The 13,339-nt window shown below is 42.2% G+C and overlaps 1 protein-coding gene across 1 annotated transcript in view; it reads left to right on the top strand.

The window, feature by feature from the left end:
- nemp1 (nuclear envelope integral membrane protein 1) overlaps nt 1-13,339 on the top strand; it is a 38,926-nt gene that overhangs the window by 7,830 nt on the left and 17,757 nt on the right. The window contains exon 2 of the mRNA XM_060821054.1: nt 5,706-5,827. Within this exon, the coding sequence (XP_060677037.1) occupies nt 5,706-5,827 (122 nt within the window). The remainder of the gene's footprint in view (nt 1-5,705; nt 5,828-13,339) is intronic.

Below are 13,339 nucleotides of genomic sequence, written 5' to 3'. Positions count from 1 at the left end.
TCTGAATAATAGGAGATGGCAATGTAAATTTTTCACATTGTTCCTGCAAGACAGAGAGACATGCCACCCTACCGCGGGGCATCCCATTTCTTACAGGGCAGCAGAGCAAATTAACCCCTTAACATCTCCCCCCTAGATCCCATGTGATCTAACCTTACTAACCAGTCTGCCATGTGAAACCTTGTCAAATGCTTTGCTGAAATCCATATGGACAATGTGTCTACCACTCTGCCTTTGTCAATCTTGTCACTTCAAAAAACTCAGTCAAATTAAAGAGACACGATTTCCCACAAACACAACCATGTTGACTATCCCTAATCAGTAATTGCCTTTCCAAATGCAACTAAATCTTGTCCGTCAGAATCCTCTCCAACAACTTCCCTCTCACTGATGTCATGCTCACCGGTCTATAGTCCCTGGATTTTCCTCACAGAATTTCTTAAATAATGGCACCATGTTAGCTACACCGTCAGTTTCTAGAACCTCACCCAGTGTCTGTAGATGATACAAATACCTCAGCAAGGGGCACAGTAATCTCTTCCCCAGCTTCTCTCAAACATCTGGGAAACACCTGATCAGGTCCCAGGAATTTATCTACCTTTATATGTTTTAAGAACTCCAGTACATCCTCTTCTGTAATATGAAATGTTTTCAAGACATCACTATTTATTTCCCCAAGTACCCTCGCTTCCATGTCCTTCTCCACAGTAAATACTGACATGAAATACTCATTTAGTATCTAGCCCACCTCTTATGGTTACACACATAGATGGCCTTATTGATCTTTAAGGGGCCCTATTCTCTACCTTTTTACTCATCTGCCCTTAATGTACTTATAGAATCTCTTTGGATTCTCCTTAACTCTATTTGCCAAAGCTATCTCACGTCCCCTTTTTTCCCTCCAGCTTTCTCTTTCTACTGCCCTTGTCCCCTCTAGGGATTCACTCAATCCCAGCTGTCTGAAACTAATATATGCTGCCTCCTTTTTTCTTGACCAGAGCCTAAATTTCTCTAAGTCATTCAGCATTCCCTGTTATGGACCAGACCAAGCCCCCCTCAAAAGATGTCACGGTGATAGCCTAGACCTGAACTTATCTTAAAGGCAAGTGCCAGGCGTTCTGTTCCAGATGGAATTTGATTGGTCAAATTGTCAGGCTCGAAGCAAAACACACTTAATTCATATACTACAGTTAAAATACAGATAATTTTTTTTAAAAGTTGGCTTAACTGTAACTCTATCAAAGTTTGTGAGAACATTTGTAGCTCGGGTGCTCGTTTAGGACTTGGTCTGTGTGTGTGGCTTTTCTGTATACCTTTGTGGTGAATTCTCCGTTCGGTGTTCTCTGTACCATCACGTCTAGGAATGGGAGTTGGTTGTCCTTTTCTTCCTCTCTAGTTAATCGGATTCCTGTGAGTGTGGCGTTGATGATCCAGTGTGTGTTCTCTATTTCTGTGTTTTTAATGATTACAAAGGTGTCATCCACGTATTTGACCCAGAGTTTGGGTTGAATTTGCAGTAAGACTGTTTGTTCTAATCTTTGCATTACCGCATCTGCTGTGAGTCCAGAGATGGGTGAGCCCATGGGTGTGCCGTTGATTTGTTCATATATTTGGTTGTTGAATGTGAAGTGTGTTGTGAGGCACAGGTCCAGTAGTTTGAGTATGCTGACTTTGTTGATAGGTTCAATGTCCTGTTGTCTGTTCTGTATGTCCAGCAGGTTGGCTATTGTTTCTCTGGCTAGGGTTTTGTCGATATAGGTGAACAGTGCCGTTACATCGAATGAGATCATAGTTTCTTCCTTGTCTATGTGTATATTTCTGATGATGTCCAAGAATTCCTGTGTTGACTGTATAGAGTGTCTGGATCCGCTGATCAGATGTTTCAGTTTCTGCTGTAGTTCTTTAGCCAGTTTGTGTGATGGTGTCTCTGGTAGTGATACTATGGGTCTGAGTGGGATGTCTGATTTGTGCACTTTAGGTAATCCATAGAATCTGGGGGTGTTGTTGCTTTCCGGTTTCATTCTTTGTAGGTCAAACCTGATTATCTGTCCGTTTTTTTTGTAGGTTCCTCAGTGTGATGTTTATCCTATTGGTGAGCTGTGGGGTGGGGTCACACTCCCTTTTTTAGTAGGTGTTGGTATCTGCAAGTAGTTGTTGTGCTTTTTGGATGTAGTCTGCTTTGTCCAGGATGACCATCATTCTGCCTTTGTCTGCTGGTAGTATGATTATGTTCTGCACAAAACACTACATAGGACAAATAAGAAGACAGCTAACGATCCGCATCCATGAACACCAACTAGCCACGAAACGACACGACCAGCTATCCTTCGTAGCCACACACGCAGATGACAAGCAACATGAATTCGACTGGGACAACACTACTATTATAGGGCAAGCCAAACAGAGAACAGCCAGGGAATTCCTAGAGGCATGGCACTCATCCACAGATTCAATCGATAAGCACATCGACCTGGACCCAACATACCGACCACTGTAGCGGACAGCTGGAACTGACAACCGGAAGTGGCAGATTCAAACCACTACAAATGCCGGAGGAAAGATCACAGAAGCGCTTCACAGGAGGCTCCCAAGCACTGAGGATGTCACCTAGACAGGGGACGAAATGTCTGCAACACAAATTCCCAGCTCGGCGAACAGAACACTGTAACTCTATCAAATTACTTAATAAAATGATAAACTACTCATTAATTGTTCCATTTTAGTAACATCCCAAAATCACCCCCTTGGCAAAGTCAGTGAAATAGATCATCTCACATGCAATTTTAGCAGCTGGAAGAGAACCCCAGTTTTTAAGTTGTAACAGAGAGAGGAATAAGAGTTTGCACATCCAGCCTCAAGACCCCAGCAACTGCAGAAACCTAAAACGAAACGTCCCGGTTCTTTGGGAGCTTGACCACCCTCATTTAGGCTGCTTGTTCCAAGGCCTCACAAGCTGCTTACTTTATTGGCTTTGAGCAGACTGCTCATTACCTCTGCCTCAACTCTGTTCATATTTTAAAAAAGACAAAATATACCTCTTAAAGCCATAGTATCGTCCCACCTACATCTACCAGTCTTGGCCTTCACACTAACAGAAGCGTACTGCCTCTGAACTCTCGTTTTCTCATTTTTAAAAAGGTCACTTCCCAACTGTCCCTTTGTGGGGGCGAATAGCCTCCCCCACAAACCTTTGCAAGTTCCAGCCTAATACTGTCAAAATCAGCCTTACTCCAATTTAAACTTTATTTTTTTGATCAGTTCTATTCTTTTCCAAACTATTTTGAAACTTATGATCACTTGGCCCAAAAGTGCTCCCCCACTGATACCTCAAGTCACTTTGCCCTATTTCCCAACAGAAGGTCAAATCTCGCTCCTTCTCTAGTGATGTCATGCTGCGGCTGTACGGGACATTGGTTAGACCACTGTTGGAATATTGCGTCCAATTCTGGTCTCCTTCCTATTGGAAAGATGTTGAGAAACTTGAAAGAGTTCAGAAAAGATTTACATGGATGTTGCCAGGGTTGGAGGATTTGAGCTATAGGGAGAGGCTGAACAGGCTGGGGCTGTTTTCCCTGAAGCATTGGAGGCTGAGGGGTGACCTTATAGAGGTTTACAAAATTATGAGGGGCATGGATAGGGTGAATAGGCAAAGTCTTTTCCCTGGGGTCGGGGAGTCCAGAACTAGAGTGCATAGTTTTAGGGTGAGAGGGGAAAGATCTAAAAGAGACCTAAGGGGCAACTTTTTCACACAGAGAGTGGTACATGCATGGAATGAGCTGCCAGAGGGAGTTGTGGAGGCTGGTACAATTGCAACATTTAAGAGGCATTGAGATGGGTATATGAATAGGAAGGGTTTAGAGGGATATGGACCATGTGCTGGCAGGTGGGACTAGATTGGGTTGGGATATCTGGTCGGCATGGACGTATGGTCCGAAGGGTGTGTTTTCATGCTGTACATCTCTATGACTTTGAGATCCACACATCCTTCCTAAGTGTTGTGACTAGAACTAGAACTGGTTGGAATACACCTGTTGTAGCCTGGGCAATGCTTTCTAAGGTTTCTGTGTAACTTCCCTGCTTTTATATTTAATACCTCTATTTATGAAGCCCAATATCTTATGTTTTATGAAATACATTCCTATGCTCTACCACCTTCAAAGGTGTGGGAATGAGTCTCTGTGTGCCTGCCACAGTTCCAAGTTTGGTATCATCTGCAAACCGTGAAACTTTATCCTGTATTTCAATATCCTAATAAATTTTGTATATAAAACAAAAACTACCCGAGCATGGACCCTTGGGGGAGTACCACTGTTTATGATCTTTCAATCATGAAAGCAGCTATTTAGAATTTCCTGTTTTTCGTTATACTTCTTTCAAGTTGACTCTGACCATTCTTCCCTTTCTCCCCCGAGCCTCTCCACACACCATGTTCTTTGTTGGGAATTTTTAGGAGACTTGTTTGTTAATATGTGACTGCTTATTTGGGAAACTTGTAATGTATTTTCACACAGTGGGGGGAAGATTGTGAATAGTGGTCATTCCAGGACTTTAGTTCAGAAAAGCATCGGTGTAGCGAGGATGTGAGCTTCAGCCAGAAAGAAAATATGTCTTTGTATTCAAACTGCTGCGATAACTTTGGAAGAGAAGTCCTGGGACATTTTGTTACCTTTCATTCTCTTTTCTGATCACTTTTTTCAGATAACATGGTAGACTTCAAAGGCGATGTTAGACCCTAGGATGAGGAGCTTTCACTGATCATATGTTAACAAGATACTGCAGTTCAGTGTGAAATGTCTGTATCCTTGGAACCCTTCTTTGTTTGTTCATCACCCTATCTGTGCTAGCATTGATTCTTGAGTTGGGCAACCGGCTGCTATCTACAGTGGTTTTAGCACTGCCCTCTCCTTAGGGGGAGGTGACTGGTAGTTTCAACCTGAGGGTCACCATGCCTCAGATCAGGAGTGAGTTTAAGAAGGTAGGCCCTTCATGATGACCTCAGTCAGAGTGGGAATCAAACCCACACTGTTGGTGTCATTCTGCGTCGCAAACTAGCTGTCCAGCCAACTGAGGTGATAACATGCTTTGTTATTAAGGTATTAGGAGGAACACTTTGAATTGTACTAGCCTTTCCCTCCGATTACTTCTATCCCTTTCTACGGCATCTGTGCTGTTGCTCTTGCCAATACCTCGTTAAGAGCAGCACGGTAACTCAGTGGTTAGCACTGCTGCTTTTGTGCAAGGGACCTGGGTTAGATTCCACCTTCGGCAACTCTCTATGGAGTTTGCATGCTGTCCCCATGTCTGTGTGGGTTTCCTCCAGGTGCTTCAGTTTGCCCCCACAGTCCAAAGATGTGTAGCTTAGGTGGATTAGCCATGCTAAATTGTCTGTAGGGTCCGGGGATGTGCAGGCAAGGTGGAAACAATGGGAAACACAGGGTTCCAGGGATGGGGTAGTGAGTGGGTCTGGGTGGGACGTCCTTCGAGGGTCAGTGTGGACCCGATGGGATGAATGCCCTGCTTCCACATTGTAGGATCTCTATGATTCTAAGAATAGTTTGGAGGCTGCCATGGGTGTTCCAGTGCAATAGTTTAGGCAGCTGAACATCCAGAAACAGCAGGGATGTTTTACAGAAACAGGAATCAGGATGTTTAGCTAATCAGTGTTTGGTAATTTCTGTTTTTGTTGTTGGAACATTTGTCAACAGGAGAAAGCGGGCAAGTTGTCTACATTGTAGAAGACAAAGTCCATCGTTTCAGTACACAGAAGAACCTTTGCTTTAAGAATGCTGTGTTACCTGGATGGAGAGAGATTTGGACCCGGATTCAGGTAAGAGCCAGACAAGCTGCAGAGCAACCTTTGAAACTGGTAGGAGGTGAGAAAATGTGCTGTATCTATTACCTTTGCTTTAAAGAAGATCTTGAAAGATGTGGGGCGGGGTGGGGGGGAGCTGTTGTGTACTATGTTGTAGCACGAGATTGTAAGTTTCTCCTGATGAACCATCTGACGAAGGAGCGGCGCTCTGAAAGCTAGTGCTTCCAATTAAACCTGTTGGACCATAACCTGGTGTTGTGTGATTTTTAACTTTGTACACCCCAGTCCAACACCGGCATCTCCAAATCAAGTTTCATGTGTTCCAGGTCTCTTGTGTTACCTTGGGAAGAGACCAGGTCTGGTATAAGAGGAAGTGAACTAGAGAAATAAAACAAAGATTATAGAGTTTCACTTCCCGAGATTGTTTTATTTCTTCCAGTGCTTTGGATTTTCTCAGTATTCTTGCTCTTCAGATTATTTTTTGTTGCCTTTTCTCTCTGTTGATTATGAGTCTGTATTTCAATATAACTGTGATTACTAGACCATTCCAAGTAGTTTACAGCATGATGCTGCCTGTCCGTTTTGAATTGTGTAACATAATGAAAGTAATCTACTCAGCACCAAAAGCTGCAGAAAGGATATAATGGTTGTTTCTAGTGTCTGACAAGACCTTGGCATAATTCTGTAATTCTTTGGCTGGCATTTTAATGCATTGCTGCCAACCATCCCCATTGTTTAAAGGCATTAAAAGCCAGTGAGTCAGATCCTAGGTTGATTTAAACCCACTGCTAAGCACTGTGTGGTTAGCAATGAGTTCATAACATTAGATTTTTCATTTGTCCCTAAAATTAGTTTTAATTTCCTGAATTTCTCAACAGCAAAACATGTATTTATATAGCATCTTTAATGTAATAAACATAAATTTATCGAAATTTTATAGGTTCTGTAATGGTCCCAATGACTTGGAAAAGCTTAAATGTAACACCTCTTTTCAAGAAAGGAGGGAGACATATGAATTAAGAGCAGAACTAGGCCATTCAGCCTCTCAAGTTGAATCATTCAGTAAGATTAACAGTAAGATTAACTGGAAGATTGTAACCTCAAATCCACATCCTTGCCTACCTCTGATAACCTCTGGCCCCTTGCTTAACAAGAATTTATCTATCTCTTTTAAAAACAAAATATCAAGGTCTCTGTTCCCACCACCACCTCAGTAAGAGCATTCCAAAGACTCTCAGTTCCCTGATTTTTAAAGCGTGACCCAGCTCTACATTCTCCTGTAAGCAGGAATGTCAACCCTGTGAAGACTCCTCAGGATCTTGTATGTTTCAATCAGTCGCCTTTTGCTCTTCTAAACTTCAGTATATGTAAGTTTAGCCTTTCCAAATCATCCTTCAAAGGTATCCCTCTCATTCCAGACATTAGTCTGGTAAACTTTATCTGAACTGCCTCCAATGTATTTACATCCTTAAGTAAAGTGAGCAGTACTGCAGATGTGGTCTCAGCAGTGCTTTGTCTAACTGAAGCATAACCTCCCTACTTTTATGTGAAATTCCCATCGCAATAAACAGTAACATTCTATTAGTTTTCTTGAGTAATTACTGTACCTGCATACTTAACCTATTGCGATTCATGCACAAGGATATCCAGATCACTCTGCAATCTCTCACCATTTAGATGATCAGCCTTGCTGTCTTCCACCACTTAGATAGCAGACAGAAAGCAGGAAATTCTAGGCCAGTTAGGCTGCATCACTGGAAAATTGCTGCAAGTCATAACTAAGGAAATCATAGGATATTTAGAAAAATCATAACCAAGCAAATTCAGCATTTTGTGAAAGGGGAGTCATGTTTGACAAGCAGAGTGGATAAGAGAGCCAGTAGATATGCCTGTTGGAAGTTCAAATACACTATTTGACACAGTGCGACATATAAGGTTCCTTCACAAAATGGGAGCTTGTGATGTTGGGGCATGTTCACAGGGATAGAGGATCAGCCAACTGGAAACAGTTGGAATAAGTATTTCATTTTTCAGGATCAATAAGTATTTGGGTTTCAAAGGGATCAATCGTGGGACCTCAGTTATTGACAATCTGTCATTATGACTGAGATGAAAGGACAGACTGTATTGTAGCCATATTTTTCCAACAATATAAAGGTAGGAAAGTAAGTTGAGAAAGAAAGTGAGCAAGATGCAAAATGTTTGCCAAGGGCTATAGGTGGGTTCAGTGAATGGGAAAAAGTTGGCAGATGAATTATAATGTGGCAAAATCTGATTGTCCACTTTGGAGAAAAATAGAAAAGCAGAATATGATTTAAATGGAGAGTCTACAAAATGCTGCAGTCTAGGGAGATCTGTGTGTCCTTATACATGAATCAAAAGGTTAGCACAAGTAATTAACAAATCAAATTGAATGTTGATCTTTATTGCCAGGGGGATGGAACATAAAATTAAGGAAGTTTTGTTACAACTGTACAAAGTATTGGTGAGACCATACCTGGAGTACATTTATATTTTAGCCTCCTTATTTAAGGAGGGATATATTTGCATTGGATGCAGTTTAGGTTAGTTTTTGGAAAATGGAGTCGTTTCATGGAGTCATCGAGATTGACAGCACAGAAAAGGGCCCTTTGGCATATTGAGCCCATTGAACGTGCTCCATCATTCACTGTGATCATGGCTGAACATTCAACTCAATTCCCCATTCTCACTGGTGAAAAACAACCACCTAGCTATCCTAATTCTATTTTTAAGGCACTTGATCCTTAGCCTTGTATGCCTCGGCATTGTAAATGCATATCTAAATACTTCATTAATGTTATGAGAGTTTCTGCCTCTGCCACTCTTGCAGGCAATGAATTCCAGATTCCCACATTCCTGCCTGAATTTTTTTCCCCACTAAACCTCCTGTCCCATAGAATTAAGCTATGTCCCTGCTTAATGATCCTTCACCAAGAGAATAAGTTTCTACCTATCTACCCTTTCTATGCCCCTCATAATTTTATACATCTCAATCACAGAAAGATGTTGTGAAACTTGAAAGGGTTCAGAAAAGATTTACAAGGATGTTGCCAGGGTTGGAGGATTTGAGCTGTAGGAAGAGGTTGAACAGGCTGGGGCTGTTTTCCCTGGAGCTTCGGAGGCTGAGAGGTGACCTTATAGAGGTTTACAAAATTATGAGGGGCATGGATAGGATAAACAGGCAAAGTCTTTTCCCTGGGGTTGGGGAGTCCAGAACTAGGACTAGTGGGCATAGGTTTAGGGTGAGAGGGGAAAGATATAAAAGAAACCTAAGGGGCAACCTTTTCACACAGAGGGTGGTGTGTGTATGGAATGAGCTGCCAGACGAATTGGTGGAGGCTGGTGCAATTGCAACATTTAAAAGGCATTTGGATGAGTATATGAATAGGAAGGGTTTGGAGGGATATGGGCGGGTGCTGGCGGGTGGGACTAGATTGGGTTGGGATATCTGGTCGACATGGAAGGGTTGGACCGAAGGGTCTGTTTCCGTGTTGTACATCTCTATGACTCTATATTGGTGAATCTCCTCTGCACCGTCTCCAGTGCAATCATGTGTCTCCTGTAATGTAGATTCCAGAACTGCACACAGTACACAAGCTGTGGCCGAACCAACTTTTCATATCATTCCAGTATAGCCTCCCTGCTCTTAAACCCTGTGACTTAGCTAATAAAGGCAAGTATCCCATATGTCTTTCTTTACCACTTTATCCACCTGTCCTGCTCCCTTAAGGACATGCACACCAAGGTCACTCGGGTTCCTGGTACTATCCAGGTTCCTAATGTTCATCATGTATTACTTTTACCAAAATGATTCCTGGGTCAGCAGGACTGAAGTATGAAGCCAGGTTAAGTTGAGTAGGGCTATATTCACTGGAGTTTGATGGAGCACATTCGAAAGGCTGAATGGCTTTCTCCTGCTCCTATCTTCTATGTTTCTATGTAAACAGGAGGCAAGAGATGAAGTGAAGACAGAGAACCCAGGGTTGTAGGGAGTTACCAGAGATCAGGAGGGGATAGATCAAAGGTATAAGGAAAATAATTTTCTTTATTTCAGAAACATCGTATTGTGGCTTCATCTTGTAACAAGGCTGTACAGTAAGTCACTATCACTTCCTGTGATGGATACTGTTTCTCATTAGCGTATCAAGCCAAACCCTTTTGTATCTCCCTGTGCCCCATTAAATCTCTGATTCTACCAATGAACATAAACACTCTGAATGTAACCTTCTATATCTTTCTCCCTCAGATAATTGGGGGAAAGTGAGGACTGCAGATGCTGGAAGTCAGAGTCGAAAAGTGCGGTGCTGGACAAGCACCCTCAGATAATTATCTAACTTTCCTTAAATGCATCAATGCTATTTGCCTAAACCTTATAGCAGTGAGGAATTCTAAATAACTAACTAATATTCACTGCTTAGTTCTGGTCTCCCTAACAGATGAAAACATCTTCTCTAAGTTGACCCTATCAAACCCTTTCATAATCTTTCAATGCTTTTCAAACAGCACAAGGTTAATTCTCTTTCAGAATGGGGCATTTCTTGTACTACGAGGTTCCACTACTACTTCCAGGTTTTATTTGTCTTGCTAGAGAAGAGAGCTTTTAGCATCAAAATCAATTCCGCATGCCCACTTTCATTGAGGGTGCCTCAGCCAAGTAGTAAGAGTGCCACAAGTGGCATGTTCCAGTCTAGCAATGTGGTTAAACTGGTGACAGAATGTATGGCCGCATGCACGGTTTCACTCTGCGTCTGATGACAGGAAGTCACTGATGAAAATCCCGTTATTAATTGATAAGCCATTGTCTTCACATGACAACTAGGCTGAAAAGATTTTAAAATTTTTAAAAATATTTCATACAGTCGGTAAAATAAAACCAACTGCATTAAATGCTGAGCCCACTTTAGTGATTTTATACAAGTGCACCAGTTGATGGATTTGATGGTAATACAAGGTAAACAAATGGAAATTTAATGTTTCTACCCACTTAGTCATAGAGTTATACAGCATGGAAACAGACCCTTCGGTCCAACTTGTCCATGCTGACTAGACATCCCATTTCATCCTATTTCCATTTGCCAGTATTTGGTCTATATCCCTTCCTATTCATGTGCTCAACCAATTGTACTCAACTCCACCACCACCTCTGGCAGCTCGTTCTATATGTACATGCCCTCTGTCTGGAAAAAGTTGCCCCTCTGGTTCCTTTTACATCTTTCTCCTCTCACCTTTAAACTTCTGTTCTCTAGTTTTGCATCCCCCTATCCTGGGGAAAAAAACACCTTGACTATTTATCTTATCTGTGCCCCTCATGACTTTATAAACCTCTTGAGGTCTAATCATTTTTAATAATTTAAAATGGCCTAGAAGCATTTAGATTTCACTGCAGATGAATAAAGTCCCATAATTACATGATTCTTTGTCACAAAATCATTTCAGGCCTCCTTGTCTTCAGCCACTCTCCAGCTTGTACTTTTTTACAAGCACCTTTTTGAAAGTACAAATAAACAACAACCATTTGATTCTGATCCTTTCTCTTGCCACAACAAAAAAATTCCATCAAGTTAATTAAATGTGTCCTTCACACATCAATGCTGACTCTCCTTCATTAGTCTGCATTTGTTAAAGTGGTTGCTAATTTTCCACTTTTACTGATGTTAAATTGACTGGCATGTTATTGCCAGGTCTGTTTATCTCCTCTTTTGTGTCAGCCTGCAATGATCTGACACTATTCCTGTATCCAAGGAGGATTGGAAGATCACCTCTGCAATTTGAGCCCCAACCTCCCTGAAACTTAGTAAATTAATCATGGCTTTTTACAAGTCCACACCATATGCAAGACTTTTAACAGGTTTGTGTACAGTTGCTTAAATATATTAATAACTGCCCATTTGTCACTCTCAATTTTAGTGCACTAATGTTTGCGTTGTTCTAGCTGCTAGTTAAATATTGGCCAGGTTTGTGTATACAGAGGAACCTCGATTATCCGAAGGACATGGACGGGCAGTATTTCGTTCAGTTAGTCGAATGTCGGATAACATAGTTTAGCTGAACATCAGGACCCTGCGATCTTGTCAGATAATCCGATATTCGGATAATCAAATGCCAGATAATCGAGGTTCCTCTGTACACTTGTGGCTACGTGATCATACTGTATAACCTAGCGTCGTACGTGGATCTGCTGAACAGGACTGTTCCAAGTTCTTTGGTTATGTTGGTGCTGTAGTGACCTCCAGTGGTAGGCAGTGTGTATGGGAACATATGAATCTATTGCTTTTTGCTGATTGTGAATTTCCTGTCATGATTAGATTAGATTACTTAGTGTGGAAACAGGCCCTTCGGCCCAACCAGTCCACACCGACCCGCCGAAGCGCAACCCACCCATACCCCTACCCCTACGTATACCCCTTACCTAACACTATGGGCAATTTAGCATGGCCAATTCACCTGACCCGCACATCTTTGGACTGTGGGAGGAAACCGGAGCACCCGGAGGAAACCCACGCAGACACGGGGAGAACGTGCAAACTCCACACAGTCAGTCGCCTGAGGTGGGAATTGAACCCAGGTCCCTGGCGCTGTGAGGCAGCAGTGCTAACCACTGTGCCACCGTGCCGCCCATGTTGCGCACAGATTCATATGGATTGGATTCTTAGCTTGCAGATGATGCTCCACACATTACAATGTAGATTCTTTGTACTTACTCCTCCATTACAATCCATTTATCTAATATTTGTCATCTTTAATTTATGCTGCATTTCAAATGTTTTGTGTTCTGATTCCAGACCAGTCCTCCAAATGATCTGGTTAGGAACCAGTAATCTTTTACCTTTTTAAAGTAGACAACAGAGGAGATCCAGAGGACTTAAGAGAATAAAGCCACTTCAGAAGGGATGATAATTCTTCAATTTTGCTAACCTGGTATTGAAACTCTGTTGAGACTCACTCTGTCATGGATTGCCTTGAAGTATCCCATTCTAATTGATCACTTTCTTTGGGTTCTGTGTTCCCCTAAACTCCAAAACTGCACTTCAGTACTCATTCACAAGCATAATTCCAGCTCTCTAGCTTCACCAAGTCACTTATGCCCCTGGGTTTTCTCCCAGCTCCAATCACTGTTTGTGAGCTTTTCAACCCATCATAGCTGCACTGAAGTAGCTCCCCAGCAATATGTATCCTGACTCCGATACGTAATCTCCCTGCTAATTCCAAGAACCTCTTCCTGAGTTCTAACAGCACGCAACCACCGAGCTGCTCTTAACTACTACCAACCCCCTGAAATGGAATCTGTGTGGTTCAGCTGCCTTCTCGGCGATCCAGCTTACTGGAGCATTCTGAACATGGAGCCTGCTACTGCCTCTGCTTGTTTTCCAACTAACTGTGACTTTTTGATTCCTTCAGTGATGTCCAAACTGTCCTTAGTGCAAGGTTTTCAATAAGTTACTAAACCCCATTGCAATTGCTGGGCAAAATTGAATGTTGTCACCTAACAACTCTCTAACTGAGTGT

Source organism: Hemiscyllium ocellatum, chromosome X (assembly GCF_020745735.1).
Source record: "Hemiscyllium ocellatum isolate sHemOce1 chromosome X, sHemOce1.pat.X.cur, whole genome shotgun sequence".
Taxonomy (NCBI): domain Eukaryota; kingdom Metazoa; phylum Chordata; class Chondrichthyes; order Orectolobiformes; family Hemiscylliidae; genus Hemiscyllium; species Hemiscyllium ocellatum.
This window is presented reverse-complemented; position numbering and strand designations above follow the sequence as displayed.